This window comes from Aquarana catesbeiana, linkage group LG12 (genome assembly GCF_042186555.1).
Source record: "Aquarana catesbeiana isolate 2022-GZ linkage group LG12, ASM4218655v1, whole genome shotgun sequence".
Taxonomy (NCBI): domain Eukaryota; kingdom Metazoa; phylum Chordata; class Amphibia; order Anura; family Ranidae; genus Aquarana; species Aquarana catesbeiana.
The window spans coordinates 240127072-240147558 of record NC_133335.1 but is presented as its reverse complement, the minus strand read 5'-3'; the positions used below and the strand labels follow the sequence as shown (position 1 = coordinate 240147558).

The 20487-nt window shown below is 45.4% G+C and overlaps 1 protein-coding gene across 1 annotated transcript in view; it reads left to right on the top strand.

Annotated features, from left to right (window-relative positions):
• The window catches only part of USP43 (ubiquitin specific peptidase 43), a 66828-nt gene extending 50089 nt beyond the window's left edge, over window positions 1-16739 (top strand). The window contains exons 7-15 of the mRNA XM_073606986.1: window positions 1257-1413; window positions 1515-1626; window positions 4190-4290; window positions 5269-5346; window positions 6219-6345; window positions 6633-6966; window positions 10229-10387; window positions 11042-11194; window positions 11402-16739. Coding sequence (XP_073463087.1) covers window positions 1257-1413; window positions 1515-1626; window positions 4190-4290; window positions 5269-5346; window positions 6219-6345; window positions 6633-6966; window positions 10229-10387; window positions 11042-11194; window positions 11402-12387 — 2207 coding nt within the window. The 3' untranslated portion in view covers window positions 12388-16739. The remainder of the gene's footprint in view (window positions 1-1256; window positions 1414-1514; window positions 1627-4189; window positions 4291-5268; window positions 5347-6218; window positions 6346-6632; window positions 6967-10228; window positions 10388-11041; window positions 11195-11401) is intronic.
• The last annotated feature ends 3748 nt before the right edge of the window (window positions 16740-20487 follow it).

Below are 20487 nucleotides of genomic sequence, written 5' to 3'. Positions count from 1 at the left end.
GGAGACATAAGAGGAAATGAGAGGAGGTCTCCCCAAGGTGAAGGAAATCCTCATCTTTAGACAGTGGCCTTTAGATAGTCTAGGCCAGGGGGTAGACCAAGCTCTTTAAAACAAAGGGCCAGTTTATTGACCTTCGGATTTTAAGGGGGCCAGACTGTGACTAGTAGTAATAGAAAATGTGTCGGGCTTGGTGGTCAGTGGGAAAAAACTTTACATCAGTAGGAGGAGGAATTGTGCCCCTTTATTGGTGCCACTGGGAGGAATAGGGCCCCATCATTGGTGTCAGTGGGAGGAATGGTGCCCCATCGTTGGTGCCTGTGGGAGGAATGGTGCCCCATCGTTGGTGCCTGTGGGAGGAATGGTGCCCCATCGTTGGTGTCAGCTGGAGGAATAGTGCCCCATCGTTGATGTCAGCTGGAGGAATAGTGCCCCATCGTTGGTGCCTGTGGGAGGAATAGTGCCCCATCGTTGGTGTCAGATGGAGGAATTGTGCCCCATCGTTGGTGTCAGATGGAGGAATAGTGCCCAATCATTGGTGTCAGATGGAGGAATAGTGCCCAATCATTGGTGTCAGCTGGAGGAATAGTGCCCAATCGTTGGTGTCAGCTGGAGGATATACTGCCCTATCATTGGTGTTGCTGGGAGGAATAGTGCCTCATCATTGGTGTTAGTTGAAGCAATAGTGCCCCATTGATTGCAGTGGGAGGAATAGTGCCCCATCTTTGGTATCAGTTGGAGGATATGATGCCACATTGCTGGTGTAAGTGGGAGAAATAGTGCCACATCATTGGTGTAAGTGGAAAGAATACTGCCTCATCATTGGTGTCAATGGAAAGAATGATGCCTCATCATTGGTGTAAGTGGAAAGAATGGTGCCTCGCTGCTGTTGTCAGTGGTAAGAACATTGCCTTGTATAAGTGGGAGGAATAGATTCCCAAGGTCCAGATAAAGGGAAGCAAAGGGCCCCATTTGGCCTGCATGACGCAGTTTGGAGACCACGGATCTAACCCGGTTGGAAGATGACCCCTCAACTTTTGCTCTGGTGGCAACTGTTAATTTATAGATTTCCCATCACATTCTGTGTCGGTGTTAGTGGTCATCAAAACAAAAAGAAGGTGAGAATCTACCCAACTGGCAGACAGAGGGCAATAAAAACTTAATGGAGGGCCTTACCCTTCCCCACATCTGTCCAAAAGTAAAAAAAAAGTTTTGCCTTTTACATGCATTTTCATTTGTGCTTTTCTTTCCATTTGCAGGCTACCCCCACAGCCTTCCCTCTTCTCCCCGCAACTTTGACACAAATGCAACGAGGTTACCCGGAGGAGGATCCGTCTCCTCAGAGTTCCTGGCCTCCAGCTCGAAGCTTCTCGTTCTCCTGTGCAACCTGGATGGCACGGGTAAACAGGCCCCTAGGTAACTGGCTTCAATAAAAGCACCATTTCTTCAGACTAAACATTGTCCTCCATGATCTTTACACTGGGACTCTTCACTGAGCATGTCTTTAATTTTTACAGGTTTGGCCCTCCGCTGGTCCTGAGGGAAGACAGGACAGTAAGTTGGGATCAGCTGCAGCAAAACATCCTGGCGAAGACCCATTACTTGATGAGGAGTGATGCCCACTTGCCTGTAAGTACAATTTCGAATGGTTAATAGAGTAACTTTGCATAGAATCATTTTGCTCGATTTAGATCAGGGATTCACTAAGAATGGACAAGGATGACCGTCCTTAAGGTACAATGTCAAAGGGTTAATGGAAGCCTTAAGGCCGTCATTCTTAGTGCAGAAGAACCATCACCCTTGGACATTCTACATTCTCCAAGTCCAGTGACTTGCTAAGGAAAGACCAGGATGATCATCCTGAAGGCACAATGTGAAATGGTTAATGGAGACTTTAAGGTCATCATCAAAGAACCTTCTGCACTTGCTTCAGATTAGTGACTCGCTAGGAAAGGACAAGGAGGACAGTCCTGAAGGTAAAATGTCCAATGGTTGATGAAAACTTTAAGATCGTCCTCCTTGAACATTCTGCATACTTCAAGTCAGTGACTAACAAAGCAGGAGCAAGGGTGACCATCCACAAAGTACAATGTCAAATGGTTAGTGGAAGCCTTAAGGCCACCTTCCTTGAACTTCTTGCATGCTTACTTCAGACTAGTGACTCACTGGGAAAGGGCAAGGAGTACAGTCCTGAAGGTATCTATTGGTTAATGGAATTTTTAAGGTCATCCTTCTTGAACCTTCCACATCCCAAGTCCGTGACTCACTGAGAGAGGACAAGGGAGGATTACCATCTTAAATGTACAATGTTGAATCGTTAATGAAAGTTTTAAGGCCATCATCCTTGGACCTTTTGCTTGCCCTAGATCAATGAATCACTAAGAAAGGACAAGGATGAGCATCCTGTAGGTATAATGTCAAATGGTTAATGGAAGCTTGAAGGCCATAATCCTTGGATCTTAATGTTTGCTCCAGATCAGTGAACTACTAAGAAAAGGACAAGGCTGACCATCATGAAGATACAATGTCAAAAAGTTCATGGAAGTTTTGAGGTCATCATCTTTTGGATCTTCTGCATGACTTGCTAAGGCTGCATTAACACCTGAGTGTTGCATTTTTTAGCATTTTTGTACAGCGTTTTTTGAGCGTTGACATTTTTATTTCGCCAATAAAGAAAATTATCATCTGTTTCATCATTTGTTGCTATGTTTTTCAGCCATTTCTTCCACTTGTATTTATTTTTTAGTCTTTTTGCACTTTTTTTTGTATGGGGTTAAGGGTTAGGAATTAAAGGTTGGAGGTTTATTTTATTTATTTATTTTTATTTTGTTGGGTTATTTGGTTAATATTAGGGTTAGGGGTTAGGGTTATTTTATTTATTTTTATTAATATTTATTTTTTATTTTATTTATGATGATGATGATTCATGTATTTGTTATTTATTATTTATTTTTAATTCTTGCATTTTAGCAGAAAAACATGCGCTAAAACATGCAAATCAAGCGTTTCTATGCATTTCTTTTGGGGGAAAAAAACGCTTCAAAAATGCACCAGTCTTTACGATTTAAGCTAAAAACAAAATCTCCAGAACTTTTTGGAGCTTTAGGTGTTTGGCTTCTGGCTTACCTTGTAGTGGAGATGTGAACCATCTCCATAGAGAATAATTGATTTTTTTTTATTTTATTTTTTCCTCCTTCAGCATTTTGGAGCTTTGAGCTTCAAGCTACAAAATTCGAAGGTGTAAGTGGGGCCTCAGAGCAAGGTTGGACCTTCAAAAACAAGTCCGTTGTGGTTTCCATAACCTGACCTTTTATTGTAATCCTCTGTGGGTGATTTGCGGCCCACCTCTTGACCGCTCCCAGATGTTGTTAGTGATTCGCTCACTGCGCCATGACTCGTCCCACTGAGCTGCATTTTTTTTTTTTAAACCATAAAAAGGCATCAGGGTGGGTGTCCTGATGATGACAACAGTGGACCATGCCGGGTTAATGCAGTGCCATCTTTAACATGGGGCTAAAGGGGCAGCTGCCCCGGGGCAAAAGGGGCAGCTGCCCCGGACCCAGTGATGTGTGCAGAAACGGCCACTTGTAATCTCCATTTGAAGCCCGTGTGACAATGGAAGTGCAATGGGAAGACGGGGGGACGGAGTGTTGTCACCCTATTACAGGAAGTGCCTGAACAAGGACCTCCCATGGCAGGATCACCAGGAATTATTTTTAATAGAAGCTTCAGATTTCAGATAAAAAAAAAAAAACATTAAAAATGAATTTCTGAGATCACGTTTTGTTAAAGCTTCTATGAGATTTTAGTGGTTTGCGTCTACTGTAAGTGTACAAAATGTCTGCGGATCAGCGTATAAAACTTGGTCCAAAAATAAAATTCCCGGTCGCCGTGACCACCTGCGTCGGCCGCTATAGACGTTTGAATCCATTTTTCTGCGTTGAGCACTTGAAAGGCCGAGCCGCTCTCCTTTTTATATTCTGAGCAGGTTCCATGTGGCGGGAGAGCCGGGGTCAGCTTCACCGCGGGGATCACAGTGCCGCAGCTGGAGGACAGGACTCTGCGGCGGCGGTGGAAGAGGGGCGGTGGAGGGGCACTGCCGATGAAAAGGACAAAAAAGAAAATCGTCTTATCGCTGATTTGGTGTCATTTCACAGGAATTTTATTTTTACTCTTCGTTTTCTCTCCGCAGAGTGGCGGCGTCCTCTTTCACATTCGTGTGGGGGCCCCGGACAGCAACTGCTACTTATCTGCCAAGGACGCTCGCCCGCTTCAGCACGCCGCCATCGACAGGTCTGTATATGTGATGCCGTTAACCCTTTCCTATACCTTAACGGGTGCGCCTACCCAGGAACTCAGCACAGGGATGGTGGGAACCCCTCATAATGGGCACATCGGGTGTACAGACCCGGGAACTCAGCACAGGGATGGTGGGAACCCCTCATAATGGGCACAGCGGGTGTACAGACCCGGGAACTCAGCACAGGGATGGTGAGAACCCCTCATAATGGGCACAGCGGGTGTACAGACCTGGGAACTCAGCACAGGGATGGTGGGAATCCCTCATAATGGGCACAGCGGGTGTACAGACCCGGGAACTCAGCACAGGGATGGTGAGAACCCCTCATAATGGGCACAGCGGGTGTACAGACCTGGGAACTCAGCACAGGGATGGTGGGAACCCCTCATAATGGGCACATCGGGTGTACAGACCCGGGAACTCAGCACAGGGATGGTGAGAACCCCTCATAATGGGCACAGCGGGTGTACAGACCCGGGAACTCAGCACAGGGATGGTGGGAATCCCTCATAATGGGCACAGCGGGTGTACAGACCCGGGAACTCAGCACAGGGATGGTGAGAACCCCTCATAATGGGCACAGCGGGTGTACAGACCCGGGAACTCAGCACAGGGATGGTGGGAATCCCTCATAATGGGCACAGCGGGTGTACAGACCCGGGAACTCAGCACAGGGATGGTGAGAACCCCTCATAATGGGCACAGCGGGTGTACAGACCCGGGAACTCAGCACAGGGATGGTGGGAACCCCTCATAATGGGCACAGCGGGTGTACAGACCCGGGAACTCAGCACAGAGATGGTGGGAACCCCTCATAATGGGCACAGCGGGTGTACAGACGACTAGAAGCAGATGGGTGACTCCGCCTACTTATGTCCACCTAGATTTATAGTGATGGTTTTAGGTGGAGCGCGCCTTTTTTCTGCAGTTATGTAATTGGAATTTTCAACAATGGTCGCCTTCCTTTGCAGGGCTCTGCAGCTCTGTGGAAGTGGGGGGCCACCTCATGTCAAGCTGGGTGTGGAATGGGACTCCAAAACCAAAGAGAGGTACGTCCGACTTTTCATTTCTACAACTTCAGCCAAAACATTTAGTTTTTCAGTTGTGGGTATGTTGAGGGAAGGGTAGGGAGCTTTGTCAAATTTTTATTGCTGTCCATGGGTCTGTTTAGGAGATTCCACCATTCCCCCCCCCCCCCATTTTTGTCTGTTTGACAAAACCGAAATTTATGGGAATTTTCTGCATCTTGTCTATGTGGATGGGATCACACAGAACTGGACGTGAGGAGAAATCTCCCCACTTCCTGTCTATCTTGGGTATCTCAGGCAGAACAGGAAGTGAGTGGAGATCTCCCCACTATCTAATTGGTGAATATCAAGTAAAACAGAAAGTGAGGGTAAATCTTCCCACTTCCAGTCTAATTGGCACATAGATGGAACGGGTCATGAGGGGAAATCTCCCCACTTCCTGTTTAATCGCCCAATATCAGATGGAACAGGAAATGAGGGGAAATCTCCCTACTTCCTGTCTAATTTGCATATATCAGTCAGAACAGGAAATGAGGGGAAATCTCCCTACTTCCTGTCTAATTTGCATATATCAGTCAGAACAGGAAATGAGGGGAAACCTCCCCACTTCCTTTCTAATCGACCCATATCAGAACAGGAAATGAGAGGAATTCTCCCTACTTCTTGTCTTATTTGCATATATCAGTCAGAACAGGAAATGAGGGGAAACCTCCCCATGCCCTAATTGGCACGTACAGGGCACAACAAGAAGTGAATAGCAAATCTCCCCCACTTCCTGTCCAATTGGCATGTATCAGGCAGAACAAGAAGTACGGAACATGGACAGGCCCATAGACCCCTGGGAAGTATGACATCATTTGGGAGTTGTGCTTCAACATAAATGTTTCTTGTAGACTTTTTGGGACCATCCAGGAGGAGGTGGTGAAGGATGACGAGTCGGTGAGGACACAGCAGTTGGACCACCAGCAGCAGAACTGCACGTTGGATGAGTGCTTTAAGCTCTATACTAAAGAGGAGCAGGTGAGTGCCGGCCGCCATGTTGTTAGAAATGAAAGATATCTCGTTGCTCTTTCTTTACCTGCTCTTGCAGTAAAAAAATCCTTCAGTATTACAGATTTTATCTGCTTTATCTGTTATTGTGTGGCTTATCTACTTGTACAATAAAGATCCCCTTCTGTTCTACAACTACTTGACAGTAAAACCCTAATCTTTCCACCGCTCTTACAGGAAAGAATCCCTTCCAGTTACCGTCTTCTCTCATTTTTATTGGTTTCAACTCCTTTTTTTATTTTTCCTTTCTGATGTAGTTGGCCCTTGACGATGCCTGGAGGTGCCCTCACTGCAATGTATTACAGCAAGGAACGGTCAAGCTAAGCCTATGGACCATCCCGGACATCCTTATTATCCACCTTAAGAGGTTCCGGCAGGTGGGTGGACGCAGGAATAAACTTTCTACTTTGGTCAGGTTCCCTCTCTTGGGGATGGACATGGCGCCCCATGTGGTCAAGAGGGGCCAGGGATGCAAAGGTCCCGCAGGACAGTGGTCTTCGTGGAAGATGGACGGGGGTCCGACGGACGTCTTGTATGACCTGTACGCCGTGTGTAATCACCATGGGAGCCTACAGGGTGGACACTACACAGGTGAGGAAATGTTCTGTGCATCATATAAATACCTCCAGGATCCCTCCCCCTTCCACATAAATACTTCCTTCATTACAGATAAAGGAAAATGAGAGCTTCCATGTTCTGGAAATTTTGGCAAAAGTTAAGAGATTTCCGCCAAACTTTATCATTCTGGTAGAATGCATTAGAGTAAATGAGGAAGGGTTATGGTTGTTTTTAAGGGTGCAATGGGCTTTAAATGGCTCCTGAGGGTTACAGAACATCTGATCGTTTATTCTGGACCTGTTCTTGTGCCAAAAATTCCCCCTCTGTAGCCTTATATAGTCTTTAAGTTACTTGGTGATATGCAATGTAGGAGGGGAGATGGCCAAATTATGGAAGTGGGGTGACTATGATACGAAAGAGGGGGGTATTACCATGCTATGGAGGAGGGTAGATGATCACTTGCACACAGGAGAACAAAGACAAGTGTGTCTTGTCTACAGTCAAGCATGGTGGTGGGAGTGTCATGGTCTGTGGAGCATGATCCCCTCCCTTCGGAGACTGGGCCGCAGGGCAGTATTCCAACATAACGACCCCAAACACATGTCAATAGGTTGGACTTGTGTCTTTTTTTTCAACCTCACCTACTGTGTAACTATGTAACCTCCAAGACGACCACTACCTTGCTAAAGAAGCTGAGGGTAAAGGTGATGGACTGGCCAAGAATTTCTTCAGACCTAAACCCTATTGAGCATCTGTGGGACATCCTCAAATGGAGGGTGGATGAGTGCAAGGTCTCTAACATCCACCAGCTCCGTGATGTCGTCATGGAGGAGGGGAAGAGGACTCCAGTGGCAACCTGTGAAGCTCTGGTGACCTCCATGCCCAAGAGGGTTAAGGCAGTGCTGGAAAATATTGGTGGCCACACAAAATATTGACACTTTGGGCCCAATTTGGACATTTTCACTTAGGGGTGTACTTGAGTTATTTAGAGGGGACAGCAAATTTACACTGTTATACAAGCTGTACACTCACTACATTGTAGGAAAGTGTCATTTCTTCAGTGTTGTCACATGAAAAGATAGAATAAAATATTTACAAAAATGTAAGGGGTGTACTTACTTTTGGGAGATACTGTATATTTCCTACCATGACCATGCTATGGTGGTGGAGCGATGACCATGCTATAGTGGAGTGATGACCATTCTATGGAGGAGGAGCGATGACCATTTGCACAGGAGATACATTTCCTACCATGATATGGGGGGGGAAGCAATGACCATGCTATGGTGGTAGGTGGGATGGCCATAATATGGACGAGGGGGGTGGCTCTTCTATGAAGGAGTGTAGATGACTACGCACGAAGGAGCTATATTCCCTATGGCAGTTAATGCCCCCTCATTAGTCTTATATAGACTTTATAATAGGGTTATCGAGAGTTACTTGGTAATGATATGCTATGGAGGAGGGGGGGTGGCCATACTATGGGGGAGGGTAGATGACCACGTACGGGAGCTACTGTAAATTTCCTATGGCAGTTAGTGCCTTCTATTAGCCCTATATATTCTTTATAATAGGGAGCTGCTGAAACCATAAAATATTTAGAGTTACTTGGTAATGATATGCTTTCGAAGGGAGTGACCATGATTATAGAGCAGGGGTAGGCAACCTGGGGCCCTCCAGCTGTTGTGGAACTACATTTCCCATGAGGCATTGCAAGGCTGACAGTTACAATTACTCCCAGAGGCATGATGGGACTTGTAGTTCTGCAACAGCTGTCAGGCCCCAGGTTACCTACCCCTAATATAGAGGAACGAAGGAGGGGAGGCACAAGTGCCACCATGCCTACAGCAGTTATTATGCCCTCATTAGTCTTGTATAGCCCTTACAGTAGGGTAACCAAGAGTTACTTGGTAATATGCTATAGAGGAAGGGGGCATGCCCATACTATGGTGGAGAGTGGATGACCACCTGCACATAGTAGATACATTTCCTACCATGACTAGGATATGTAGGAGGAGAGATGACCATGCTATGGTGAAAGGCAGGATGACCATAATATGGAGGAGGGGGATGGCTCTGCTCTGAAGGAGAGTAGATGACCACACACTCAGGAGCTATATTCCCAATGGCAGTTAAAACTAATTAGTCTTATGTGGCCTTTAAAATAGGGTTACCAAGAGTTACTTGGTAATGGAATGCTGTGGAGGAGGGGGTGGCCATACTATGGAGTAGGGGGGTGTGGGGTGACCAGGATATAGAGGAATGAGGATTCCCATAGTATGGAGGAGGGTAGATGACCATGCATAGAAGCTAGATTTCCTATGGCAGTTAGTGTCCTCTCATAAGCCCTATATAGCCTTTATAATAGGGAGCTTCTGAAACCATAAAATATTTAAAGTTACTTGGTTATGATATGCTATGGAGAAGGGGGGCGTCCTATGAAGGAAGTAGATGACCATGCGCACAGGATGCCCCCTCATTAGTCTTACATAGCCTTTGTGGTAGTAGGATTACCAAGAGTTACTTGGTAATGATATTCTATGGAGGAAGGGATGCCCACACTATATGGAGCTGGGTAGATGACCAAGCACAGGATTTAATTACCTATGGCAGTCACCAAGATGGAGGTACCATAAACAATAGACGATGGGTTTCGTAATGGGGAAGGAATTTGAACTTCTCTTTCTCCATCTCTCTTTTTCGCTTTCAAAAGACTTTCTTGACCCACGAATCCCACCTCATCTTGCTTCACACTACAATAAAGTCAATTCTATATGCTTCACATGCTGACTAGAACCACCAACCATGTTCTTTGGAAGACCACGGGACTTTGTTTTGTCAAGACTCACAGTTCTGATTCAGAAAATGCCATGCTATGAAGATCCATTATTAGGTAAATGTGGATGGAGATTTGGCTTTTTAGGGCTGCATCTGATCTGCCTTTCGGCACCTACTCAGATCACTGGTCTAGCGAGTCTTATTGTGCATATCGGATACAACACCAGGACAGAAAGTTAAGGGAAACCCAAAAATTTACAGCTGTCTCTGGAACATTTAGTGAGGGACAACTGTTCTTTCCCCTCACTTTGAAGGACTTTCCTTTCACTTCTAGATAGGTAAGTAAAGGGAAATCTCCCCAACCTGGCAGGAGTTTTATCGATGACCTACTACTCTAAAGTTTTGGGGTTTTTTTTTGTTTCAGTTAGAAAGTACTAGTAAAAAAAAAAAAAGAAGAAAAAAAAAAAACCTAAATTCCACCAGTTAATTCACCCATGTCCCTTTTTTGTGCTCTCAGCCTACTGCAGGAACTCAATGGATGCTCGATGGTACAGTTATGATGACAGTAACGTGGAATTGGTCCAGGAGGATGAGGTCTGCACCCGGGGGGCTTATCTGCTGTTTTACCAAAAGAGGAACGCCATCCCTGCCTGGTCTGCCAGCAGCTCCGTAAGAGGTACTATAATTCTTGGGATAATGGCAGTTAGGGTGACTGTTGTCCTGAATGGAACTAACCTTAACAGGGAAGAAAGTCTTAGGAATGAGTGGGTGGAGATGCATATATGAGGTTTGGTGCGTGTTACTGGAAGGTGTCAACATGTGGAGGGGACTTTATTAATACAAAGCTGCTTGTTGGTATTGTCTATAGCAGTAGTCTCCACCTGGTCTCCAAACTGAATGTGGCCCTTTGCTTGCCTTTACCTGACCCTTGGAGCACTATTCCTCCTTTTGACTCCAACAATGGTGTATAATTCCTACCTACCATAGGGGCACTATGCCTCCCATTGACACCAAAGATGGGGCTCTATTCCTTCCACTGACACCAAAGATAGGCATAGTTTATGTCCAATAATGCCAGGATATTTTCTACTGCCACTGGCCACTGTTTGGCACCCCTAAAGTCTGAAAAACTTGACTGGCCCTTTTGGTTAGAAAGTTTGGAGACCCCTAGTCTATGGCTACCAGTCAGCATTTCTTTCCTTTCCCACTCTACTGTGGAATCGTGTGCTTACAGGTACCATCAAAACAGAGGCTTACCATGTTAGAGAGTTGGAGATTTTTCTTGGTTCTAATTTCACCAAATTTTTAGGATCTTGCACTGTAATTACAGGTTCCACAAGTTCCTCCATGTCGGACCACTGGGTCCTTCGACTAAACGGAAGCAAGAGAGAGAGCTTGGCATCCCATGTTACTACCAACTGCTCACCACCTCCCCAAAGTCCAGACTCTGTGGTCTTCCTAGATGAGGAGGACTTGGACCAAGGTAAATATGTGGCTTCCTGGGTACAAATCCACGCACATACTTCAAAATCATGATTTTGTGGAGGGGAGAGTCAACTCCATACAGTTTTATAATGAAATGTCCAACAAGATCATATAGATGTGATGGTATTGGTTAGATGTCTACAAAAATTTGGCCATATAGAAAATTTTAGGGTGGTCAACTATTTTATTTATTTTTTTCTTGCAGGTTGTGGCACAAAGTCTTTTGTCCGTGGGGTCAAGGGTCGTAGTGCCAGCATGAAACTGTCATCTGCTTCCAAAATAAAGCTGAGCCTCAGTAAGGCGATGCCACTCCGGTGGTCATTCGGAGCAAAGGATAAGGCAAAGCCCAAGACTGGTGAGCTAGTGGAATATTTAGAATCTGGCCGTCGGCCAAAGTACACGAATGAGTCTATTGTGCCATTGATGACCAACACAGACAAGCCAACCAGTGGACCTCAGCCACAGGTAAACCATAAGAATACTCATGGTGCCAATGAAATCAACTCAGCCAGTGGTCAATCAAAACCAGCAAAGACAGATACTTCGGATGGAAAGCTTAGAGATAAAGTGAGCCGCCAAGATAGCAGTGCTGTGACTGAGAAAGGAGATGGGCCTTCACAATCCCAACACAGGACTATGGGTGTGGACGGTCCAGCGCCTTTTGACTCTGTTGAAAAAGGCAAAGCAAATTTAGGTAAAAAGGGAGATGGAAACCAAAGAATCCTTACTAAAGACAGCAGCAGGCCAAGAACCTCAGAAACTGGACCTCAGGAGGAGAAGTCAGCAAAGTCTAGGTCTACCGGTTTACCGAAGAAAGAATCCAGAAGGCCGAGCACGTCAGACAACATTAAAACTGACCTCCATGCCAGGACAACCAGGACATCTCTACCTAATGGGGTTTTGGATGGGAGGACTAGTGGCCCCATGCCACGTCGTCAGAAAGAGGACCATGCCCCCAGCAAAGCTCAGATGGACATCAGGAGAGCCCATAGCTCAACCAACGTCCAGAATAAGGTAGAGTGGACTATGAAGAGGTCTGCCTCTCTGTACAAGAACGGAAGTGCGACTCACCAAGCTGCCAGGCAGGCAGCGGCAGCAGCAGAAAAATCGTCCTCAGGTACACTTCAGAGAATGAGATATCAAACTTCCTCCCTAGGAAGAAAGAAAACTGTGCCTGAATCCAGCTTCTAACAGTGCTCTTAACTCCCTTTTACCACCTTTATGACAATGACTACAATAGGAGAACCTGGCGTACTTTGTTGCTTATGCTGGCGGTCCTCAGTGGGCATTTGGGATCTCATATTTATTGTATTAAAGAACAGAATATTGCAGGTTTGTTCCCCACCATGTCTCCACCGCTGTACTGGACCCCACCCAACAAATCCCTACATCTGACAGCCAGAAACTGAGCTACTGTTGTCACCAGCCTGAGTGAGCTCTTCCTACATGGTATAAAGTACGGGAGGTCTGGCATACCATCCTTTGGTAAATTCTCCAAAGAAATAAACAGTACAAGGTACTTGATCAGACCTGTGACACCAGCAGCTATATTCATCCAAACGCTCGACCTGTGATGGCCTTTCCAGGGTGGGGACCGCAGCAAAGACCTGTTTGTGGGCCCCTTTTTTTTCTGGGCTCAGGTTGTATACAATTATCCGTTCAGGTTATCTACAATGGGGCTGATTTACTAAAGGCCAATAGACTGTGTACTTTTACAAGTGCCATTGCTCCACAGCTTAGTAAATGACGGAGAATGCTTCTGACTTCCATCATCCAATCACGTGCCAGCAAAAATGTTGTTTTTTGTTATTTTTATTTTCCTTGCGTGTGATTATTCTTTATAAAGTCAATCTTTAGCACATTTACTAAGCTCTGGAGCAGCTGCACTGGCAGAGTGTACAGTCTGTTTGTTTGACTTTGCAGGTTGTATACAATGTATCCATTACAGGCTAATATACAATGTATCAGTGCAGACTGTATACAATGTATCAGTGCAGACTGTATACAATGTATCGGTGCAGACTGTATACAATGGATCGATGTAGGCTGTGTGCAATGGATCAGTGCAGGCTGTATACAATGTACCGGTGCAGGCTGTATACAATGTATTGATGCAGGCTGTATACAATGTATCAGCGCAGGCTGTATACAATGTGTCAGGTGCAGGCTGTATACAATGTATTGATGCAGGCTGTATACAATGTGTCAGTGCAGGTTGTATACATTGTTTCAGTGCAGGCTGTATACAATGGATCGGTTCTATAAGTGCCATGTTTAGATATGGTGACAAGTGAAGACTCAGTGCAGGCTGTACACAATGTATCAGTGCAGGCTGTATACAATGTGTCAGTGCAGGTTGTATACAATGTGTCAGTGCAGGCTGTATACAATGTATCAGTGCAGGCTGTATACAATGTGTCAGTGCAGGCTGTATACAATGTGTCAGGTGCAGGCTGTATACAATGTATCAGTGCAGGCTGTATACAATGTGTCAGTGCAGGCTGTATACAATGTGTCAGTGCAGGCTGTATACAATGTGTCAGGTGCAGGCTGTATACAATGTATCAGTGCAGGCTGTATACAATGTGTCAGTGCAGGCTGTATACAATGTGTCAGTGCAGGCTGTATACAATGTGTCAGGTGCAGGCTGTATACAATGTGTCAGTGCAGGTTGTATACAATGTGTCAGTGCAGGTTGTATACAATGTGTCAGTGCAGGCTGTATACAATGTGTCGGTGCAGGTTGTATACAATGTGTCGGTGCAGGCTGTATACAATGTGTCGGTGCAGGTTGTATACAATGTGTCGGTGCAGGCTGTATACAATGTGTCGGTGCAGGTTGTATACAATGTATCAGTGCAGGCTGTATACAATGTGTCAGGTGCAGGCTGTATACAATGTGTCGGTGCAGGTTGTATACAATGTGTCCGGTGCAGGCTGTATACAATGTGTCCGGTGCAGGCTGTATACAATGTGTCCGGTGCAGGCTGTATACAATGTGTCCGGTGCAGGCTGTATACAATGTGTCAGGTGCAGGCTGTATACAATGTGTCAGGTGCAGGCTGTATACAATGTGTCAGGTGCAGGCTGTATACAATGTGTCAGTGCAGGCTGTATACAATGTGTCAGTGCAGGCTGTATACAATGTTTCAGTGCAGGCTGTATACAATGTTTCAGTGCAGGCTGTATACAATGTTTCAGTGCAGGCTGTATACAATGTGTCGGTGCAGGATGTATACAGTGTTTCAGTGCAGGCTGTATACAATGTGTCGGTGCAGGATGTATACAGTGTTTCAGTGCAGGATGTATACAATGTGTCAGGTGCAGGCTGTATACAATGTGTCGGTGCAGGATGTATACAGTGTTTCAGTGCAGGCTGTATACAATGGATCGGTTCTATAAGTGCCATGTTTAGATATGGTGACAAGTGAAAACTCTCCCAGAAGAAGGTCCTGGAAATAAGGGGAGAGGTTTTAGATTTATTTAGAGGTGTGATGGATATTTTTTTAATGATTTTATTACTGTTAAAGATTTTACATTGCACAACTTTTAATACTTCTTTTTTATAAATTGGGCCTTCATTAGGGTTTTGGGTGTTTCGCTGCCATTAAGAAGCGTTTGAAGCCGACGTCCAGCACAGATAAGCGTTTCCCTGTTGATCCCAATAGAGTAGTGTAGGTGACCGACCTGCTCTGCGTTTCTTCGGACGCAGCGGCTCCTATGGAGGTGCGTTTGGATTGCATTCAAAGCCGCCTCTCCTCGTCAGTCGCTGCATTTTGCATTTGCAGCACGTGGAAAAGGCCTGACATGAACATCGCTCTACAAAGGCCTTTAGTAATAGAAGGGAGGACGATGAATTACATGCAGCACTCAAATCCCCGCTGTGGTTTTATTTTTTTATTTTTTTTTCTGTAATGCGCGGTTAACAAAAGAATGCTCGTGATTGCGTGCCTTTGGGCAACACTACTATTCTTCCCCTCCTGCATCTTTTATAAAGAAGATACAGAGTAGCTGAAGTAGAACCAAGGCCAGCCGCGCTCCCCCCATTATCTGCGTGTGACGCTGGCAGCAAATGCAGTTCAATGTCTGCGTTATCACAGCGCCATCTAGTGGTGTATTGTCAGATTGCATCGGGGTTCATTTTTAAAGTAACTACCAGGCCTACTTTACATTAAATCTTTCGAATGGTCCCGCCATTGCTGACTTTCTTTAACCACTTTTATGAATCGATGTAAATATTGGATATCATTTTTTTTCTTTTTTGAGGGGAGCGAATCGGGTGCCATTTTTTTTTTCCAGCTCCCACGTCCCTTTAAATAGGGTCTGTACACACGTGTGGCGGGAAGGATTGGTGATCATGCCACCCTCATGGTTGGCGATTGCATAGGTCACATGATCAGGAGCCGGTCCCACTTGTCTACCTAATGTTAGTGGGGACCATGAGCATAGCGCCCCGACTGTCCCGGATTTGGAGGGGCTGTCCCGGATTTGGAGGGGCTGTCCCGGATTTGGAGGGGCTGTCCCGGATTTGGAGGGGCTGTCCCGGATTTGGAGGGGCTGTCCCGGATTTGGAGGGGCTGTCCTGGATTTGGAGCAATGTCCCCCTTTTCCTCTTTCCTCCTCATTTGTCCCTCATTTTGGTCTGATCTATATAGATGTATATAAAATGCACTCCTGATCTATCAAAACGTGTTTCCCAGTGTTAAATCTGGTTTCTGCATTTGTAAATTCCAAAAGCCAGTATAATGGAATAGTAATGGTAAAGCATTTGTGGGTTTAACCAATCTGTTTTTTTTTTTTCGCAATTCTCCTTTAAGGGGGCGTGGCAAGAGGGTGTGTTCTATCCCTGCCTACTTTTGCTGATAGGTGTCCCTCATTCCCATCTCAAAAAGTTGGGAGGTGTGCAAAAGTGATCTTTGAAGGTTTGGTCTCTTAGCAAGGAACTCGCTCACATCAAGTGACGCCTATGAGCAGCGTATCGGCGCTACGGTCCGCCGCACACACGTGATAGGCTGGCGTCAATAGGTTGTTAATGTGGTAAATAATCGGAGCGTTAGACGATGTGAATCCAGCCTGAAAACTCCCCTCCCCCACTCCTGGGTGATCTCTGTACATTGCAGGGATTGTAACAAACTTTTATTGCAGATTCCGACCTTTTGCTATTCTGAAGAAGTAGCTGTTTGTTCCTCTGTGTCCACGTGCATCTGTAGTGGTTTTATAATTATCAATCAGCTGCTGCTCCTGCAGGGCTCTAATGAGGAAAGTGGCAGAGTCTGCATCCCTTTGGACGGGATTTCCCTTTGTGGGAATATCTCACCAAAAATGACATTTTTGTTGCAGGGGATGCCCAAAATCTGATTTGTATCTTCTGGGAAAATCAGTGAGCCGATCACACAAGCAGGAAATTATGTTTTTGGGGGGCTTTCTGTATACCATCTGTGTACAGAGTGCCTCCAGGTGGCCATATTGTATTTCTGGGGGGGAGCGTTCTGTATACCATCTGTTTACAGAGCGCCTCCAGGAGGCCAGATTGTATTTCTGGGGGGGGGGGGGGGGCGTTCTGTATACCATCTGTTTACAGAGCGCCTCCAGGTGGCCATATTGTATTTCTGGGGGGGCGTTCTGTATACCATCTGTGTACAGAGCGCCTCCAGGTGGCCATATTGTATTTCTGGGGGGGCGTTCTGTATACCATCTGTGTACAGAGCGCCTCCAGGTGGCCACACGTCACCGCGCCGCGACCCGCACCCGCTGTGATTATAAACAGTGGGAGCGGATCTGGCTGTACCGTGGACACGGTGTCCGCCGGCACCCGCTGATCATTGGGCAGAGATCCTGAACTTCGGTCCGTCTATGTAAACAAGACAGATCTTCGTCCTGACAGGAGGGAAGACATGGATCCTGTGTGCCTGCAAACCAGGAACATGGATCAGAGCCTTCCCCTAGTAAAAGCACCTCCTCCTCACAGCACACAAACACCGGCTAGGCACACATCTAACCCTTTCATCACCCCTGATGTTAACCCCTTCCCAGCCAGTGTCATTAGTACAGTGACAGTGCCTATTTTTTTTTTTTCTTTTTTAGCACTGATCACTGTATTCGTGTCACTGGTTGCCAAAAAAAAAAGTGTCAGTTAAGTGTCCGATTCGTCCACCGCCAAAAAACGCAGTCCCGCTATAAGTCGCTGATCGCCGCCATTGCTGTTTAAAAAATTAAAATAAAAAAATGAATAAATTACAGATATCCCATAGTTTGGAGGCGCAATAACTTTTGCGCAAACCAATCAATATACGATTGTATGCGATTTATTTATTTATTTTTTTATTACCAAAAATATGTAACAGAATACATATCAGCCTAAATTGAAGAAGAAATTTGATTTGATCTTGAAAGTGTCAGTGTCCGATTTTGTCCGACACTATAAGTCGCTGATCGCCGCCATTACTAGTAAAAAAAAAAAAAAAAAAAAATTCCATAAAAATACCTCATAGTTTGTAGACGCTATAACTTTTGCGCAAATCAATCAATATACGCTTATTCGGATTTTTTTTTTTTACCAAAAATATGTAGTAGAATACATATTGGCCTAAATTGATGAAGAAATTTAGATTTTTTAAATTTTTTTATTGGATTTGTTTTAAAATAAATCCAAAATAAATTTTAAAAGAAATAAAAAAAAAAATAGTTTTTTTTTCGAAATTGACGGCCTTTTTTTGTTTATAGCGCAAAAAATAAAAACCGCAGAGGTGATCAAATACTCTCTTAATGGGACTTTAGCGGCGCGGGGTTGGTAAGTAGAAGAAAGTTGAAGAGTTTTTTTTTTTAAAAAGTTTACAAATCCTTTATTTCAAACTGTACAAAAGATATTTGAGACAAATGCAGACCAACCCAAGTGCCGCTAAATTCCCATTAAGAATTTGGGTTAAGCATTTGGATACAGCGTCGCACGACCCGGCAATTAAAGTAACGCACGCAGTGCCATATCGCAAAAAATGATCATGAAGGGGGGGGGGGGGGTAAATCTTCTGAAGGTCAAGTGGTTAAAAAAAAAGTAAAAAATGTATGAAAATAGAAAAGCCTTATCCCTTTTTTTACTTTGGGTCCAGCGCTCTTCCCATGGAATTTTCGGAGAAGGGTTCCGCCCCTATGTGTACTCGTCTCCACGGACGCACGCTCTCTCGCTTTCTGTCGCGGGAGATAAAATCCTCCAATCTGAGTTGTCCTTGGGCTGTATTTGTTAATCCATTAGAAGCGCTGTTCATCCTTCATGTAAATCGGTCCGGGGGAAGATGAAGTCTGAAAAACGCTTTCAACGACCACTCCGCGGGGAATCCCTCCCCCCCCCCCCCCCCCCAAGGTGCCGAGCTATTTTTACTGCACAAGTACTTTTTTTTTTTTTTTTTTTTTCTATCTGTACGGGTTACATTGTGACAAAAGCTCTTCTCTGACATGTTTGCACTGAATCAAAGGGGATTATTCCTACAGAAAGAAAAGAACGCTTCGCCAGAGCCGCGCATTGTTATAGAGCCAAAGTGTATTTTTGCGAACAAAGTGTATTTTATGGATATTTTTTTACATTTTTTTTCATGAACTGGACATACCTTCTGTCTGTACAAAAATGTGATATGACTAAAAAAATGTAAAGTATAAAAGTCCAAAACTTTTATTTTTTACTTTGGGGTAAAGTGTGGGGGGGGAGGGATTGTTCCCCTGTCAGGTTTTTATTTTTATTGAGGTCTTCTGTCCCGCTGGGTGGTTCCCCCCCCCTACTTGTCATGGACACCATTGTCACCCGAACAAGAAATCTTCCAGTGGACAGCTGTCAGAGAGATTTCCTTCCGTTTCCTGTTAGGTCTCTGGGACAGGAAGTGCAGAAAAATCTCCCCAATGGCACACAGTCAGGAGAAAAAAAAAAAAGATCTAACAGGGGGTCTAACCTTTCTGTACTTAATATAATATGCACACAATGAAAGGCAAAATAGCGCAAGTTACTCAGTTTGCAGTATAATAAATGTTGCTGAAGGTATGTCCTTTAGAGCAATGCGCTCTCCGTGAGAAGAAAACAGTCTATGAACAGGGCAGCCTTTGGATGGGAGATGAAGCCGCTCCAAATATGCAAAGGGAAAAACAACAAAAAAGGCGCCTCTTAGTAAACTGTACATTTAATAGCGTATTGGTATTAAAAACACTCACATTTAAAACTTAGATAGTCCGGTATGGGGAACTCGTTCTGGACAATCACTGTTCCCGGAAGTTCATGCCACATAGAACAGCCGTCAGAAAGAGAGGAAATAGACTGTGGGACAGAGGAGGACGCCATCTCGTATGCCTATACTGAGTTCCCCATACCGGACTATCTAAGTTTTAAATGTGAGTGTTTTTAATACCAATACGCTATTAAATGTACAGTTTACTAAGAGGCGCCTTTTTTGTTGTTTTTCCCTTTGTACTTAATATAACCCCAGTCAACCCCCAGGGGTTCTGGAACAATGGGGTGTAATACAGAAGTTATATTAATGCTGAAACAGAATATTGTGAATCTCATTATATGCTGTGAAACCGATATTATCGGGAACTCTTTATTCTTCTTTAACCCCTCTGTTGTCCACTTGGATGGGGTGAAAGGTTAGAACCTCTGTCAGGTTTTTTTATATTGCTGTGTCCCGATTTTCCTGACCTCCTTACTTGACAAAAGTTGCCTTTTTGGATATAAAAGTGGCTCTCTATCTCTCTCTGCCCCCCCAAACTCTGTCACTTCCCTTCCCAACGTCTCCCTTTGGCCTTTCTCCTCTCTCCCTTCCTCTCCTCCTCCTCCTTTCCCCTTCCTCTCATCCTTCTCCCCCCCCCTTCCTCTCCTCCTCCTTCCCCCCTCTCCCTTGCTCTCCTCCTTCCCCACCCCCTCACTCTTCCTCCTTCCTCGCCCCTCTTCCTTGCCCCTTCCTCCTTTCCTGCCCCCTCCCTTCCTCTTCCTCCTTTCTTGCCCCCTTCTCCCTTCCTCTTCCCCCTCCTATCCTCCTTCCCCCTCCCCCCCTTCATCCTTCTCCCCCCTCCCTTCATCCTTCTTCCTGCTTTCCCCTCCCCCTCCCTTCATCCTTCTTCCCCCCTCCCCCTCCCTTCATCCTCTTTTCCCCTCCCCCCTCCCTTCATCCTCTTTTCCCCTCCCCCCTCCCTTCATCCTCTTTTCCCCCTTCTCCTCCCCCCTCCCTTTATCCTACTTCCCCCTCCCTTCATCCTTCTTCCCTCCCTTCATCTTACTTCCCCCCTCTCCCTCTTCCTCCCTCTCGCTTCCTT